The sequence below is a fragment of the Panthera tigris genome, chromosome D1, assembly GCF_018350195.1.
Source record: "Panthera tigris isolate Pti1 chromosome D1, P.tigris_Pti1_mat1.1, whole genome shotgun sequence".
NCBI classification, from domain to species: Eukaryota; Metazoa; Chordata; class Mammalia; order Carnivora; family Felidae; genus Panthera; species Panthera tigris.
In genome coordinates this window covers 68,230,721-68,249,298 of record NC_056669.1, presented here as the reverse complement: position 1 = coordinate 68,249,298, position 18,578 = coordinate 68,230,721, and the positions used below count along the sequence as shown (strand labels likewise).

Sequence of the window (18,578 nt, the reverse complement as noted above, 5' to 3'; positions counted from 1 at the left end):
GGGAGTCTGTGCTTTCTGCCTTTCGGAGGTCCCAGGCTCATCTTCCCGAGCTCAGTTCTCCAGGCACTAAACGCCGCCTCTGGGAGAATCTCAGAATCAGAATTCACACCCGGGCCAATAGCTCCCAAACAGGGTCCCTGAGGACCTGCTTTAGAAAACATTCCAGGCCGCTCAGCTGTTCCTCAACAAACATGTTCTGTCCCCATCACTTCATTTACAGTCTAGGGGGCTACAGAGAGTCCACTCGTGAAAGTCTTCTTTTTTATTATCATTATTACAGAAAATTTCAAATACGCCCCAAAGTGAGAGACTAGAATGACAATCCACCATGTACCCATCACCATTCTGCACTAAGGAGCTGTTTGTGGCCCCCTTCTGTCCATCTATACCTCAATCCCTCCACTGCATTATCTGAGGCAACTCCTAGACGTGGAAAGAAAATGTTTATTTATTTTGAGAGAGAGAGTGTGCTCGAGCATGCGGGGGAGGGGAAGAGAGACAAGGAGAGAGAGAATCCCAAGTTCCGCGCTGTCTGCACAGAGTCCGACTCGGGGCTTGAACTCACAAGACCACGAGGTCATGACCCGAGCTGAGGACCAAGAGTCGGAGGCGTCACCAACTGAGACACCCTGGTGCCCCGCCAAGTCCTAGACATTTCATCATGCCACCCGCTACATGTTTCAGTACGTACCTGGAAAAGACAAGGACTTTCTTTTGTAACATGACCACGATACCCTTCTCACACCCTACAAGTTAACAGTGATTCCTTAGGGTCATCAAATATCCAGTGAGAGCTTACACTTCCCTGCCTGTCCCATAAAAAACTTGCAGAAGCAGAACCCAAACGAGGTTCTGGCTGGGTGGGGTTTGGTGGCTTTGGCCTTCTCACCTTCTCTCATCTTCCCTTCAGCCCCCACCCTGCTCCGTGGCTTGGTGTAAGGGTTCCAGAGGCCCAGAGACACAGTTTACTTATGCCTTGGACACATAACCAAGCTCCCTGCTTTAGCCTCCTCACCTGGAAAACGGGAACGATAATAACTGTCTATCTCATGGGGGTGATTGTGGCGATTAAATGCATAGAACAGAGACTCTCACGGAAAGACAAAGACAATTCTCAAGCACAGCATCTAGGCAACCAAACACAGTTACAGATGGGAGGGAAATGGAGTAAAAAGTGGTGCAACCTGCCACATTTTTCTCAGACTCTGGGCCATTGTTCCCGGAGAGATGGTAGAATGTTCGAGTCAAGAGTTGAGTCTCTGGAGCCAGACTACCCAGGTTCAAATCCTATGGCTTCCCGTCACCAGCAATGGCAAAACGACGCGTATTATTTGTCAAAATCCCTTTCCTTTCCCTCTGGGCAGACAACTGTGTTTCTTTGCCTCTCTTGCACTTAGGTGTGGCCACATAACTGACTGACTTCTGGCCGGTGGCAAGCGGGCAGAAGCGATATGCATCAAGTCTACGCCTGGCAGGTAAAAGCCTCCCACTGAAGTCTTGCTCTCTTTCTCACCAGCCCCCCTTGGTTGATCGGTGAGGACTCAAAGAACCTAGAAAATTGAAGAGCAGTAAGATGCAAGGCACTTGGATCCCTGAATGACCACGTGGGAGGCAATCCAATCAAGGGGGGTGGGGGAGGTCTGGCTGGCTCAGTGGGTGAAGCATGGGACTCCTGATCTTGGGGTTGTGAGTTCAAGCCCCATGTAGGTTGTAAAGATCACTTAAAAAAAAAAAAAGAATGACGCCATGGGGTTTTGCTATAAGAAATAAACTTTTATTATGTTAACCTTCTGAGAATCTGGGGCTTATCTATTATAGCAGCTAGTGCTACCTTAACTAATACATTAACCTTCACTTTGGGCAAGTTACCTGATCTCCCTGCCCTTCACTTTCCTCATTTGTAAAGGGGCAAAGCTGCTAATAATACCTATTTCACGGGGCAGTTAGGAAGATCAAATAAGTTAATATATCTAAAGCATCTACTACATTGCCTGGCCCATTTAGTTCTGCAAAAGTACTTGCCCCTGATGCATTTGTGTTATTATCATTGTCTTTAGTATCATTATTTGAAAAGTAACGGTATACCATCAAGAATTTCCACATTTACAATTTGGGACCAAAATTTTATTCCAGTCAATTTCCAGTTCAATAATAAAAGCTGGTGGTATAACAGGATTAAGACAATTTGCTCAGCAGGAAATATTTCAGGAATACAGTCATCCTGTTGAGATGAGTTGCACCTCGTACAGGATGCGGCAAGTCTCTGGCACTCCCAGCCAACTTAAAAAAAAAAAAAAAAAAAACGGGAGGATGAGATTTTCCCGGCATGTACCTTTCTGGGTTATCAGCCAGAGCTCTCTTCATGCTCAGGACTGAGGGGAGGTGCACTGACCTCCTTGGACCTTAAAAGCCTGTGCACCCAAGAAGATCTATGAATGTCCAAACGGCACAAGAAAAGATGACCTTTCAGGGCAACGCAAATGAGAACCACAGTGAGATACACTGGAATACTACTTGGCAATGAGAAAGAATGAAATCCTGCCATTTGCTGCAACATGGATGGAACTGGAGGGTATTATGGTAAGCGAAGTAAGTCAGTCAGAGAAGGACAGATATTATACATTTTCGCTCCTGTGGAACCTGAGAAACTTCACAGAAGACCACGGGGAAGGGAAGGGGGACAAAATGGTTATAATCAGAGAGGGAGGGAGAGAGGTAAACCATAAGAGACTCTTAAATACAGAGAACGTACTAAGGGTTGATGGGATGGGGTGGGGGAGAGGGGGCAAACGGGTGACGGGCATTGAAGAGGGCACTTGTTGGGATGAGCACTAGGTGTTGTATGGAAGCAATGAATCACAGGAATCTACCCCCAAAATCAAGAGCTCACTGTATACACTGTATGTCAGCCAACTTGACAATAAATTATATTAAAAAAAAGAAGAAGAAGAAGAAGCCAGAGCACATTCTCACCTCATCCGAAGCCTTTGAGAACTACATGCCCTGTGTTAAAATCCAGGCTCACCTCTGTGTGCAAATGACAATGCCATGACATATACGTGCTAATGAGTCTAAAGCTCAGGAGAGAGGTCATGGCTGGAAGTGTAAGTTGGGAGGTTACCAACACATCCAGGTAGGAGAGGAAACGCTCATCCACGCTCCCATGAATAGTAATAACCCCATGTTACCAACCCTCCACAAACGCAAGTCTCTGACCCCAGATATACAAGCAGGGTTGGTTCCCCAAGGTCCCCCTTTTTAGAGCATCAGCTAGACCATGAATCACACTTCCCAGAACCAGTAATACTAAATGGGCAAGGTAGCTGGGAGCCCAAATCACTTAAATTGATGTCATATCGTTTGAAAAGCTGACATTCGGGCCCTACAAATGGAACGACAATTGCCATCTATCCAATTCCTGGCCCTGGGCTCCTGTTTCCCACCTGCTCCAACACCAATTTAAGCAATTCTGAACTTTGATCTCCACGGCAGAATGTCTCAGATTTATTGAAGTGTCAGGTCCCACTTGTGCTAACATCCACCCCTGGCAGGGCCATTACAAGGTGTGAAATCTGGGTGCCCATCACCCCGGCATGGCGACAATCACAAGGAACGAATCAATCTGCCTCTCCATAGTTATCATGGGAGCCTTGTAATTTACCATAATGACAGGCACAGAGGAAAAGCAGGCGAAGGGATCGTTCTGTGCTCCAGGCACTTGGGACATGTGCTGGAGGGGCTACTGAGCCCACCAAGAGAGGCCTTGCAACTGTCAGCCAAGAGGCAATTGCTACTCCTTGCAAACGGTTGTCTCGGCACTTCCCCGTGTCCTGGGTTGCTTTACAATGGAATTGTGTCACCCTCCTTTTGCGTTTTTGCAAACAGCATCAAAAACTGTTGGCTCCTGCTGCCCCTGCTTCTCCCGGCTGTCACTATGAACTACCTGTCATCCACAGGTCACCTCACCAGGGCTGGGAGCCAGCGACAGCTCAGCCCTGGCAAAAAGGAAAACCCCTCTCCACTGAAAGTTTGTTTCCACACCTGGCGTGGAGCGGGGGGGTGGATGAGTGAGGCAAGACCCAGGGTTCCTGTGTAAACATTAGAAGCCTCCTCACTTACCTCCGCTTGTGGGGCCAGTGACTCCCAAGTCCACACTGAGGCTGTAGCCTGCTCCTGCCCCTCACCTGCTCAGCCGGAGTCCTGACTTGCCTGCTAAGTTCTACCAGTGTCTGCCCCAAGCCCCTGAATCTGAGACCCCATCCTGGACTTGGATAAGCCTCCCTGATTCAGAACGCAGGCACCCAACAGATGCAAACAGAACGAACCTCTGCACCCTGCCACTTCAATGCCTGCCCCAACGAAGCTGCAATGCCCTGTCCCCTAAATTTGCAGACCCTGTTCCTGAACCCCTCCCTAATTTTGCCTCTCCATGGGGGCTACGGCCAAAGCCACATTGGCTAGGAAATGTTTGGCATTGAAGAGTCAATGTAAATACTGCAATTGGCAGATTACTGGTTGTACTGATGAATACATCCCAGAAAGGAGTAAGCGCGGATCCTGCTCCATGGAGCACCCTGGTGTTTCGGGGAGCCCCGTGACCTGGGTTGATGTCACTGAGGGAGCAGAAACAGTCTAGTAGCCTTGCCTCCGGGCCATCCCACATCATCACCATCATGATCCCCAGGAGACCTGCTGCGTTTTCATGAAGAGCATCATTCATGGCTCCTCATTGCCTGACTGGGATTTTCCCAGCACAGAAGAGGGGAGGGGCCTCTGGATTTTAAAAGAGATAAGGAAATGAGTAAAGGGAACACAGCATGATTCAAGGATGAAATAAATGCCCTGACACACCACTCCCTGTGAGGGAGTCGGACTCCATAAGCGACTCCCCAGAAACACTCCCTGGGGTGCTGGGTGTGATAATTCCATGCTCCATCTGGCTCAGATCCACTCTTAACAGAGGAGATGAGACACCTGACTGCTGACTCCTGATGCAGGTTGAGGAAACTGAGCCCTGGAGGCATCAGCCCAGCCCACTCAGTCAAGATCCCTCGGAAACTCAGAAGGCTCCTGAATCCTATCCCTTCTCTTCTGTCAGCCTGGGGTGGGGAGGGGTTTCTTCCTCCCGCTTCAAGACCCTGCTTGCAAACACCATGTCTCCTAAGGGGTCCTCAATGCTGGCAACCCAAATTTGTCCACCATAGCACTCCCCACCATCTTGTCATGACCTCCTGTTTGTGGTTATTGGGTGTGGGGCAAGTCCAAGAATTCCGAAGTCGGGAGGTGGGGAGGAAGAGACCAAGACAAGGAGGGACTTGTTGATCAAACCTTCACTGGCTCTCACATGAACGGGGGAGAACTCAGCAGGGCAGGGGGTGGCTGTGACTCCCAGGGGAACTTTAAGGAAAACCATTCCAAAGGCACCGTGGGCCCTGTTAGAAGAGCAGGCAACTTGGGTTGATATACCAGGCCACATACGGATGGAAGGATGGGCCCAAGAGAATGTTCTGAAATAAAGACCTGCCTGTACTACAGCTTACTGTGAACATGTTACTGGCCAGGAGGGAAATTGCACTCCCCTGACCCATAACCCTATCCCACACCCCACAACTTAGGTGCCCTGGTCCTGCTAGCTGGTCCTTCTAGTTGTTGTAGCTAGAAGTTAAGCAAACAAAAACTTCTGGCCTGACAATGTTGGTTTTACTTTCCAACAGCCTACTGGACCACCCAGACCCCAAAGCAGAAATTTCTCTTTGGTCATCAATGATAAACTATCAGTGTTACACAAGCCAACTGGCACCCTTTGACCCTATAACTGTACTTCTGGGGCTCTATCCAACGAAAATTGTTCTTAATTTTTAAAAAAGCTTTAGGCAGCATTATTTCTAGGGGGGAAAAAAAAGAGCGGGAGAGGACCGAAAGAAATGGGTGAGCAAGAGAACATTCACTCAATGAATATTATGCACCTATAAAAATATGTCTAGTAATATTTGTAACACAAATTATATTTATATAATAATAAACCAAAAATACAGTTATAGGATTTTTATCTGTATAATATACATGACATACTTATGATTATAAAAAGTTATCATGAAGAAAAAGGACAGAAGTAAACCAAAATTACAATAGTGATTGCCTTTGAGAGGTGGAATTTGCACGTCTGTTTTCTATCTTCCCATAAATCCCAAAAGCATGGGTTAATTTTATAATGGGAAAAAAAACTACTTTTGTTAAAAAATTAGATGCTAAGCAATTTGGTTCATTCTTTGTTCACCTGAGAATGCGTGCAATAGTAAAGAATATTTCTGTTTTGGGGCACCTGGATGGTTCAGTCGATTAAGCCTCCGAATTCAGCTCAGGTCATGAAGTCACGCTTCGTGAATTTGAGCCCTGCATCAGGCTCTGTGCTGACAGTGCAGAGCCTGGAACCTGCTTCAGATTCTGTCTCCCTCTCTGTCTGCCCCTCCCCCACTCATGTTCTGTGTGTCTCTCTCTCTCTCAAAAATGAATAAATGTCAAAAAAAATTAAAAAGAAAAGAATATTTCTGTTTCAACTAAGTTGACGGCTTCTTCCATCCATGGCCCACCTTCTCCCTAAAGGCCTGTGTGAAAGAAACACCAGGACACTAGCCACAAAGATGGTTTTTCTCAGGCTTTAGGAGGCTGGCGTGTTCACGGCAACAGAATGATCACTTAGCACGTACTAGTAGAACCAGATTTTCGGTGAGTCCTACAGCGATCCGCACTCCATGCAAATGCGCCTCCCGGACCACAGCAAGGACACAGCATCTACAATTAACAGATTGCTCAGCGAGCCAGTCTGCCCTTTTAGTAGGTTCTATCTGTTGGCGGGTGGGAGTAGGAAGTCTTGTAGTGATTGAGCTCTCTCGTTAAGCAGCATGGACAGTGGCCCTGCTCTGGCTGTTTTGCAGATTTCCCTGGCTGGGCACCTGGTGAGTAAAGGAAGCTGAGAAGCTCAGGAAGGGATGAGCAGGGCAGGGCAACGAACAGGCAGACTTCGGACTTTGGGGAATTACAGGAATTCAGAATCTCTCTTGCAGAGTTTGGGTCTTTGGTCTCCCCCAAACCTTGCCAAGAGGCTATTTCACTCAGTCCTCCATCATTCACGCACTGTCCTGCATACCCGCAACACCATTTCCACAGGGCAAGCTTTTCTGGATGAAAACGAAGAACTCCGGCCTCTACACTTGGACTGGTCACCGCCCTTGGCCAGCGGGCCTCCTTGCAGGCTCCCAGCCTCCACTGCATCATCACTACCCCTAGATCCTAGGACCCAAACCTCTGGTCCCAGGGGGGGGCCTTGTATGTTTGTCAAAGAACAGGGATAAAGTCCTTCCACAAAGGGTAAAGAGATTCCTGGTAGGAGGAGGTAGTTTTATAACATGTGCGCACACACACGTGCACACACACACCCACACACACGCCCAGCATTTGAGGCCTGGATGGAATCAGAGGACCAGAATTGTCATCCAAGGTTCGGCAGAGTTTGAAGTAACCTGGGGACACCCTCAGTAGGAATCAGATGCCCACTGATGATTCGGGCAGTTAGTTAGCCATTTTGCAGAGAACCTGTTTAGTACCTGGTGCCAGGCAAGGCACGTGGGGTGCAAATGTGAGCAGACCAGACATGACTCCTGCCCTCCCAGAGCCCACAGGGAAAAGAAGAGAAGGGATGAGGTCAGGGCCTAAGCTAGATGATGAGGCCTCCTTGTCCTGAGGGCTCTAGTCCTCAGACAAAACCGTCATACGGATTTTCTTAACTGATTTCAGGCCGCAGAACATACTGAAAACTTAACAGAATGCTTATACCTTTTTCTCAAGTATTTTATTTTTTTTCAGCTTTGTTATAATCGGAATTGTTGTAGAGCTTTCCCCAAATGCGTTCTTTTTTCCATGACAGAGAGTAGGATTTTAGATGCTTACAAACGTTTACATAAGGATTTCATCTCTTCTGTACTAATGGCTAAAACATAATTATGAACTGTGCTTGTTAACCAGACAGAGATATTCCATGAGACACGATTCCTAATATGGAGGTGTCCTTGGGCTGGGGCCCACTTATCCTGGTTCCCATCTCCTCCTCCCGACACAGAGGTGCCTTCATTAGTGGAGGAAAGAAAGAGGTCTTTGTGATGATGTCATTCCCAGACCACCCTACACAGACAATAAAACTGAATTTGAGAGAAGCCTGGTGAAATGAGAGCTCAGAAATCATAGAATGCCAGAACTGCACGGGCTCTCGGAGGTTATGTAGCCTAACCTGCCGATGTTAGAAATGGGCCAAGAGGAAGAGGCCTGAGATTACACAACCAGTTAGCAGGGGACTATTTTCACCAAGGTAAATACGGGGAAATTCACTGCACGGAAACTCCAATATCGTTAGGCGTTAAATATTATGCGAGGCAGGAGGGCTACAGGAAAGGGGCTCTTGCCACGTTGGGCGACAGGCTCACCCACAGATGGTCGCAGTGCAATGCGGCCAGTGCTACAACAGAGCCACGGACAAGGTGGGTTGGGACCACAGAGAAGGAAGCACCTCGCTCCCTGGGGGAGCTAAGGAAGGGATCAAGCTGAAGGGGAGCTCTGAATTGGGTTTTAATGACTAAATAGAAGTTTGTTGTATAGAGAAAGGAAAAAGGTCATTCCAGAAATTTGGAACAGCATGTAGAGAGGTTAAAACGTGCAAGAACATGATGTGTCTGGGGAATAAAGGGTGGTTTGGTGTGGCTAAAATGGAGGCTTCCTGAAAGGGAATTAAAGGCAAGACCAGAAGGGGAGACCAAGGAGCAATTGAGAAGGTCTTGAACGCCAGGCTAAGAAGTTTGCCAGAGGGGATATTATCCTTGCGCTTAAATAAAACGGTATATTGGCAAAAGGATGAAGGGGGGGTTGAATAAAAAAGTACCAGAGGACTAGCAGGGTGGATGTACAACATGTCAGCTGGAAAATAAAAACAGTAAAATTTTATAAAATGAAACAATCTCAAAGGAGACAAAGAGCACTTGTGAGGCCTGACCCGAGGCGAGGAGGGAAGGTCGAATTGGCAGGTCTCCCTCAGAGACGGTTGTGTGTGGAGACACATGGAGCAGGGCTGGGCCCACCTCTGCCCATGGGCTGTAGCTAGCCTGCATCTATTTCTGTTCAGCCCAACTGCTGAGAACGGCTTTCATGTTTTTAAATGACTGAAAACAAACAAGAATATTTTGCGACACATGAAAATTACATGAAATTCAAATTTCAGGGTCCATAAGTCAGTTTTATTGGAACATGGCCACATGTGTTCATTCACCTATTATCTACCGTAACAAGGGCAGAGCTGAGGACAGGTGGGGGGCCAGCAAAGTCTTGAATAGCTGTTTGCCCTTTTTTTAAAAAAATTTTAAATGTCTATTTCTTTCTTAGAGAGATCATGAGCAGGGGAGGGGCAGAGAGAGCAAGAGACACAGAATCTGAAGCAGGCTGCAGGCTCTGAGCTGTCAGAGCAGAGCCCAACGCAGGGCTCGAACTCACAGACCGTGAGATCATGACCTGAGCCAAAGTCGGTCGCTCAACTGACTGAGCCACCCAGGCGCCCCACTAATTGCCCTTTAAGAAAAGGTTGCTGACTTCTGAAATATAGGATGACCATGGCCTTAAGCAACTGGTGGGATGGTGGGAGAGGAAAAAGCAGATTGAGGCAAGTGGGCATTGTAGTAATTCCCTCGAGGGCAGTGCTGAATTGGAGGAACCTGTGGCATACCCAAGAGACAGTGGAAAGATGTGCCTGGACTACAGGTGAAAGATCTGGATTTAAATGTGGATTTGGGCATCATCAATGGGCAGATGGTCACTGAAGCCATGGAAGTGAGATAATCCATGGGAGAGAAAAACATAAACACACCCCAAAACAGAGAGCAAAGCCGGCGAAGTCAGAAACCCAGGAAATGCTACTGAGGGAATACACAGACGAGAAAAGTCCAAGAAGGAATCTGAGAAAGACAAGGCAGACACACAGGGAGCAATTTCAGAGTGAATGAGGGCAAGGGAGAAGATGTTTTAAGGAAAAGAGAGCTAAAAAGAAATGTCAAGAGCCCAAGTGCAATCAGGACAGAAGAGGAGACTGTGGGTCCTGGAGCCGTCAGCCAGGGAAGCTGAACAGTGAGAACAGGTGGAGACCCGACGGCCTCCAGGACTCCACGCATAACTGCCTTCCTTCGTCCCACTAGCCACTCCCACTCAGTCTCTCTCCACAGGTCCTCAGTGTTCAAAAGCCTCGGGGCTCAGGCCCTGGACCTCTTCTACTCTCTAGCCCAGACACCTCCCCCTGAACTGGGCTCTCAGAACTAACATGGCCGCTGCGACGTCCAGCGGGCACCTCTACTGACCAGGCCCCACGTGCTTTCTCCCCAAACCAGCTCTTCTGGTGGACTTGTCCAGCTCAGTTAAAATCAGTCTTGTCTCTCCAGTTGTTCAAACCCAAGTCCCTGGAGTGCTCTCAATTATCTGCTTGTCTTCCCTCCAACCTTGCAGGAAACCCTACCCACCACGTCTTCAAACTACATCCAGGGTTCGGTGTCTACCCCTCCACTCCGGGCGCCACCACCACCCTCCCGGGTCATCAGAGCAGCCTCCTAGCTCGTGTCCCTGCTTTGACCCCCTCAGTCACTTAGCACCAATGATCCCGCTGAAACAGAAGTGCAGTCATCTTATTCTCTATGCAACACCACCCCCCCCACACCTTCCTATCTCATTCTGAGTAAAGGCCCCAGTCATACAATCGCCTCCAGGGTCCTGCACAACCTTCCCCCACCCTCAGTCTAATCCCTGAGACCTCACTACCTTCCACAACAGTGCTTGCTCTCTCCTCCAGTCACAGTGACCTCCGTATTGGTTCTCAACACATCACATCCACTCCTGCCTCAGAGCCTTTGAATTCGCCATTCCCTCTGCCTGCACTGCTCTGTTCCGAGATACACATATGACTCTCTCCCTCACTTCCCGCAAGTCTTTATTAGAATACTCTGTTCGGGGCGACCGGGTGGCTCAGTCGGTTGAACGTCCAACTCTATTTCGGCTCAGGTCATGATCCTAGGGTCATGGGACTGAGATCCCCATCGGGCTTTGTGCTGAGTGTGGAGCCTGCTTAGGATATTCTCTCTCTCTCTCTCTCTCTCTCCCTCCCTTTGCCCTTCTCCCCAGTTTGTGCTCTCTCTCCCACTTCTGAAATTAAAAAAAAAAAACAACCCTTCTCAGGGAGGTTTTAGCCATCCTATTTAACACCACCAACCATCATCTCTCATCCCTCAACACCCTATGTTCTGTTTCCTGCTTTATTTTGCTCTAAAGCCCCTATAACTACTCTAATACAATACACATAATTTACCAATTTATCTTGTTTATTATCAGTCTCCAATGCTAGAATGTAAGCTCCATGAAGGCAGGGATTTTTGTCTGTTTTCTCCCCCCACGACACCCCAGCGCCTAGCATGGTGCCTAGCACATGGTATGCACTCAGTAAATGATTACTGAAAGAGTGAGGATAGTGGGTCAGGAAGTGACTAGGAAATAAGAAAGAGAAAGTCAGTACAGGCAAGTCTTCAAGACCTCTGGTTGAGTAGCTTAAGAGGAAATCATCATCAGGAGACTTTCTTTAAATGGGAAAGGCTCAAGCGTATTTACAGCATGTTAAGGGGTAGAGTAGCTATGAAAGAGATTGAAGATACAAGGGCAAGGGTATTTAGCTATGCCAAGTCTGGGGGAAGCGGAAATGGATGGTTCTCACAAACAAGGGGACAAGGAATCTCTCTGAAGGGACTGGGGCAGGAAAGGAGCATGAAAGGAGGTGTAGATCTGGGGCAAAGAAGGGAAATTGAACAAGTTCATACCTAGTACACAGTTTTCTATCTCAAGGTCTGAGTTCGAGCTTGAGTGGTGAGGGTTTGAGGCGGCACTTTAGAAAATAAGAATGCATGCTGCTTAGGGGAGAAGAAGAGGACTGCTCAGCAGGGCTGGGGGTCCCCCCCCCCCCATTCCATAAATCTGTTGCAGACTTTTGGGATTTTCCCCAGTTACACTGGAAGGCCAATGATAACCAAAGGTGTAAGCCCTAGAATTATTATAAAGTTATCAGATTAAAGCCCTTATTGGACACTTTGGGCACTGGACAAAATGCTAAACTCTAAGGGATAATAAAAAAAAAATGGGTAAATGATAGGAATAATCATTGCTGCTGACCCAATTCAGGGCACCTTCAACTGGCCAATACAATTCAAGATGATGTCCCTGGAAAGAGCAAGTCTTGAGGACAGATCTGGAGGAAAAAAGGAGCTCTTTGGCAAAGGATCTGAAAGGCTAGTCTAAGGACCTACACCAGAGGGCTGTGTATAGCATAAATGAGGACCAGAACCTCAAAACAGAAGATCCACAGTGAAAAACAAAGCCAGTTAACTACAACTCATGAAAATGGGCCCAGATATTCTAAAATGCTGAAATGTGACATTTTGGAATCAGGAATAGTGGACGTGCAAGGAAAGATCCCTAATTTCCAAAGGGACCAAAGCAGGATTTTAAGGGCTTCATAGTGTCATGAGCTCCTTGGCCATCTGCAAAACCCATAGAATCTTCTGCAGTCCATAACGAAAAGACTACCTCAAATTAAAGACTATGTCAAATTGAATTATCGATTTTAATAGCTGCCATTCATTACTCACACCATGCTATGCATGCTACATACTATATCTCCATTTTATAGATGAAGAAAAACAGACACTTGGAGAGATAAGGAAGTTGTCCCAAGTCATAGCAATAAATAAGGGGTGGACCAGAAATCAAACCCAAAGGTGTCTGGTCCCAAAAATCATGGTTTTAACCTCTATTTTCTCTTTCTGATGTTATTTTTTTCTTACTGAAGACACAGGAGTGATGACTAGTTTTAATGTATTCTTCTGAGATTTACAGTCATTCTTTGATGTATGCAGTAGGCATTCTTAGGAAAGCAAATTTTCATATAAAATTATTGACTCAGTAATCTAACATGTATTACGTCTTTCCAATCTTTGTGTCCTACAGTGGGACAACAGGTGTCAAGTGAATGAATGGCAGTCCTTGGGCCCAGGAGAATTCAGTGCTCAAGCACTGAGATAATATGTAGATAGATTGATATCAGTGAACTTGAGGAATCATATTGTAGAAAATTGGGAGGGTGGAAATAGAAAGCAGTTTCTGCAAAGCACAGAGCTGAAGGTTTATGCAAGATCTAACCTTACCAGTATCGAAGTGAGGGTTAGCGGGCCCTTAACAGGTACAGCAATGATCACTGAGACCCAGCACACACACACCAAGAGCAGGTCATTTCAGACCAACCCCACTGCCTTCTTTGAGCTCAAAGAACTACCACCTGTGGTGGCAAGCAGCTGGGGCTGGGGGGGGGGGGGGCCTTAACAAGAAGTGTGTGCTCTTCAACTCACCATTTACATCCCCTGGATTAGTTAATAGTCTGAGTCACAGAACCAGGACTTAACAGTTAAGTATAGCCAAAGACACAAATAAGATCTTGCACCTGGTTTCAAAAACCCAATTGAGTCCATCTGAGATAAGAAAGGGGGTGGTTCAGGAGCAAGAAACGTAACAATGTCTTTGAGTCACGGTGCGCCTAATGGTTCAGTCGGTTGAGCGTCCAACTTCCGCTCAGGTTATGATCTCAAGGTTCATGAGTCTGAGCCCCAGGTTATGATCTCAAGGCTCATGAGTTTGAGCCCCGCATCGGGCTCTGTGCTGACAGCTCGGAGCCTGGAGCCTGCTTCAGATTCTGTGTCTCCCTCTCTCTCTCTGCCCCTCCCCGGCTTACTCTCTCGCTCTCGAAAATAAATAATAAGACACATTAAAAAAAAAAGTCTTTGAGTAAGCCGATAGGAAACTCAGTGAGAGAGAACAGTGTGATGTAGCTGAGAGAATAAGGAAGAACAGCCTTCGCTGCACTGCTGGAACCTGGCGTCTGTACCATAACAAAGGAGGGGACAGCCCTGTTCTAACCTGGACCAGACTACCACACTACTACATGGACTTCTGGGCAGCTCACTTTGAGAGGGTCTGCTATGATTTTCATTTTCCCCACTCCCCACTATGATCTCTGCACTGCTCTGTGCCCTGAGGAAGCTGACCCCTACACGTTGCATTGTCCAGATTCCTTGCCTGGTGACGTCCCACCGGGTGCAGCCAATCAGGAGCACCAGCAAGGGAGTCAGGGGCAAGAAGAGAGAACGCACAGAGTATCTCTTGTGCCAACGTCAACGTCTCCCTGCTCCGTCTCCACATTCCTGACAGTGGCTGTGTTTCTGTCTAGTGTCAGACGGCACCCTCTTCTGTAGTTCCAGCTCTCTGTGGGTTCCGGCTTGCTCCCCCTGTCCCTTCAGGTCTAGAGGTGGTAACAGCTTCCACCTGTCGGTTGCTAGCTCCCAAGTTCCTTATCGTCCTTTCTGGGTTCCCTTACCCCTTCCCTCACCTGCGAAAGTAGTCCCTTCACTACAGTATTTTCAAAATCCCGATTGAGTTGACCTTCTGTTTCCAGCAGGGCTCCCAAATGAAACTGAAGGGGTAGGAGGCCAGTAGGCAAAAAAAAAAAAAAAAAAAAAAAAAATCGTGCCTAGGAGGACCAACTAGAGGAACAGAGGATGTTTGTGCTGGTGAAGGGAAGGCTCCAGAAAACAGGCTAATCCACTTGAAAGAAGTGAAGGGCTACTATCAGACTCATTCTCCTGGCTCCATGAACAGTACTAGATACAGAGAGACCAACTCTGTATTTTTACCATAAACTTTTCTAAAGAGTGGGCAAAGGTGGGGTGAGCACTCTCAGTAGGCCACAGGCTTCAGAAATTCCGAGTTGTTTACTCTTGGCAAGGCAGCCCATACCAGGAACACAGTAGGAAAATCCTAGAAGGGTAGTTTAGGGCTTTCCAAGCCAAGATGTCATGATTTGCTACCGGCTATATACTACTCAGACCGTGGTTTACCAAAATAGCCAAATTGGGGGAAAACCATGTTTGCTCACTCCAATATAGAAAACAGCAGCTTAGTTCTTTAAGTGTGATAATTCTCAGCACTGACTTTTTTTTTTTTTTACCCTTTCAGACACCTCAGAAACACAGACCTTATTTTACATCTCAGCATCACAGCCCTCAAAAGGATTATTTCCCAAACCGCTAAGCAGTCCATGAAAAACTTTCATCAAGCAACTTCTATCGACACATCTATCACCAGAACTTCTTCAGAACTGTCACCTCATTTGTCAGACCAAAATCCGAGAGGTGAAATCTGCCAATGACACAGAATATTTTACATGCAAATTGTCCTGGGTGGGGGAAGATCACCTCAGTCCACGCTGGTGGGGAAAAAGAAAATGTTTTTTTACAAGAGCCCTCAACTCCTGAGTTCACAGAAGGGTCACAGCGCGTGATGCTAAGTGTGTCTAATCCGAGTTTTCTCCTTGACTGCGAGTTCCTCATTTATTACAGGGCCCAACCGCTAGGAAAGCCAGCTTTTCCACTCATTCATTCCACAAACATATGATGCCGATCACTAAGAGCGCCCTGCTGGTCCCTGGGGGCGGACACAGGCTCCAGGGGCCGATGCTGCTTCTAGAGTTCCGTGGGTCCAGGAACCCAGCTGCTTTGAAAGGCCAACGAGGGCAACGAGCGCGAGCGCGGCGCCCAGGAAAGTTTCCGCAGGAACTTGGGGAACGACGGGCGCGGGCCTGCGGGAGGACGCCGCCTCCGGCTGGGGGCCCGGCCGCCCCCTCGGGCCACGCGGCGCCCGCCCCCGGCCCAGCGCGGGCGTCGCCGGGTCCCGGGGACGCCCTACCCGGGCACCACCGGGCCCTAGACACCCGGAGCGGGACAGCGGCGACGACCAGCGGGGCGCGCTCGGCCCCGGCCCGCATTTCGGGCAGCGCGCTCCCGCGCCGCCGCGCGCCCCCGCCGCGTCGGGCACCCGCGGCGCGCTCCCGCCCGGCCCCGGAGTCCCGGCCCCTCGGCCCGGGCCCTGCAGCGCGCCAGGCCCGGCCGCACTCACCCTCCTTGGCTTTCTTCCTCCGGGCCAGCGTCCCTCCGAGTTTCCCCAAGAAGGAGTCATCTTTCTTCCGGGACGGGGGCGACTTGGGAGTGGGGGACTTGGGGACGGAGGGCGACTTCTGCGGGGACGTAGCCATGGCGGCGGAGCGGGCAGCCGCGCGCGGGCCGGCCGGGACGCGGAGCTGGCGCTGGGCGGGCGCGGCGGGACTGAGGCTGCGGCTTTCCAAACGGAAGCGGAATTATTCCAAGCATTTGAGGCAGCTCACGCTCGCCTTTCCCTTCCCTCTCTCCCTCCCTCGCGCCGCCCTCCGCCCTGGAAGGAGCTGCGCGCTCGGGCCCTTGCCGTTTGGGCCTGTGTCCGCGCCCCTTGGCTGCCCAGAGAAGGGAGGGCGCCCCAAATCTGCCCCTTGCGGGACGGTTGGCCTTGTCTCCGTGTGTGTGTGTGTGTGTGTCCTTCCAGCCTGGGAGCTCTCGAACCTAGAGGACACATTGCCCCTGGCCTTTGCACCCCTTACAGATCCTGGTACGAATCGGGGACTCAGTGATTTGTAACGCAAAGCGACCGGCTACTCTGTCCCCCCAGTGTCTTCGCTGGGCTGTTGGGTGAGGAGCTTCCACTCCCCCTGAATTTCTACCTGTACGGTTATTAGGCCCATGTCTTGTGTCCACGAAAGAGTGAGTCAGCTCCGGGAAGAGAGAGTGAACCAAAATGTGTTTAGGTATATCCATGTTCCTGCCCTGATCTATGGCTGTCAACCTCCTCTCGAGACGGAAAAGTTCGAAGTTCATGAGCGCAGCAGGGCTGAGGCTTCTTATTTTTTACCAGACACCCGCATCTAAGCAGCTCAAAGGCTTGTACAAAGGAGGATCCCAAATGTTGGTGGAAACACGAATGGGAAGGTCCGACCATGGGCTCGTGTGAAACAGCCCCCTCCCCCAAACTTTTCCTGCCTTAACTGAATGCAACACAATGGCAACCAGACTCCTTTGGGATAACAGGGGAGTGGCACAAGCCTCAGTGTTTCAAGGACTCTTGCTGGAAATGATGAAAAGACACATTTTATTGTGCTGGCCCACCTGAGGTTTTCATTGGGACTCTCCTGGCTGTCTCTCACAGCCCCCCTCACACAGTCCGTTGGTAACTGTGTTTCTCCAAGTAGCTGCAGCTGGTTGACCCTGGCTGATCACCTGACCCAAAGAGCGCAAATGTTTGGAGAGCAGCCAATCAGATAGTCTCAGTTAAGGATCTGAACTAAGCTAGAGACTGTTGTCAGAAGTTGAGCACTTAGAGATGATCATGAAGACACCATACTGAAAACGTGTCCATTTTTAGCCACATGCTGGCGGATCAGTAGAGAAAAAGCCAAGAGAGTAAAGAAGTGGTTTCAAGAAGTCTAATGTGGCCTAATGAAAACCCATGGGGAGCAGTTACCTGGACCTTGAATCTCTTCCCAGTGCCCACTGTAGTTCCCCAGAGGGCCAGCCCACGCTTCCTCCCTAGGACATGTTCCTAAAGCTTTAAATAACATAACCGCCTTCACATGAGCTAATCAGCAAACTGATAAGCAATCATTCCTGGGAACAGAAATTTAACAAACAAGATGGCCAACAGATTCTCAGCAGAGTATGTGTTCATTTTATCTCTGTGTAAAAGCCAAAATTTTACCTCTTGGAAAACTATACTTTTGCTGATGCCTTGTACCTAACAAAATGCAGAGAAGTCATGATGACTGCTAAAATTTTCACCTGGGAACAAGGAAAGATTACAACACCCTTCCAATGCCAACCACCACCCTGATAAATCTTAAGATGTGGAGAAGACAAAAGTAGATTCAGTTTCACATCATTACTAATTCTTGTTCAGGATATTGGGTGGATAAAAACATCTCCAATCTGATCTCCAGCCCTGGGAACTCTTGTCAGGGAATCATGAGACACACAGCTCAATAGCTATGTGATTGTGGGCAACTTTACTCCCTTATCTGAGTCTCCATTTCTTCATCTACAAAAAGAAATGGTAGAACAGAATTGTGGTTCCCAAAGCTGATTTTGCAACACGATCCTTTGGGGAGTTTGTAATAAACACTGACTAGCCCCATCTCTAGAATTTCTGATTCAGTACATCTGAGGGGAAACCAAGGAATAGGTCTTTTTTTAGAGTTTACTTATTTATTTTGAGAGAAAGAGAGAGTGCAGAAGCATGAGCAGGGGAGGGGCAGAGAGAGAGAGAGAGAGAGAGAGAGAGAGAGAGAATCCCACGTAGGCTCCATGCTGCAGCACATCCATAAACTGTGGGATCATGACCTGAGCAGAAACCAAGAGTCGGATGCTTGACCAACAGAGCCACCCAGGCACCCTAAGGAATAGGTATTTTAAGTAGGGATTACATCAGGTGACTTGATGGGGCTGATCTGTGCACTGATATTTGGGCACCTAGAACCCCTTCCAGCCCTCACATCCTGCAGTTCTCTTTTCTCACCAAGCGCTGGGCTCAGGTCCTATGGCATGATC

The 18,578-nt window shown here is 48.6% G+C and overlaps 1 protein-coding gene across 1 annotated transcript in view; it reads right to left on the bottom strand.

The window, feature by feature from the left end:
* The window catches only part of PARVA (parvin alpha), a 167,526-nt gene extending 151,109 nt beyond the window's left edge, over positions 1-16,417 (bottom strand). Inside the window, exon 1 of the mRNA XM_042958015.1 lies at positions 16,069-16,417. Within this exon, the coding sequence (XP_042813949.1) occupies positions 16,069-16,204 (136 nt within the window). The 5' untranslated portion in view covers positions 16,205-16,417. The remainder of the gene's footprint in view (positions 1-16,068) is intronic.
* Between the last annotated feature and the right edge of the window lie 2,161 nt (positions 16,418-18,578).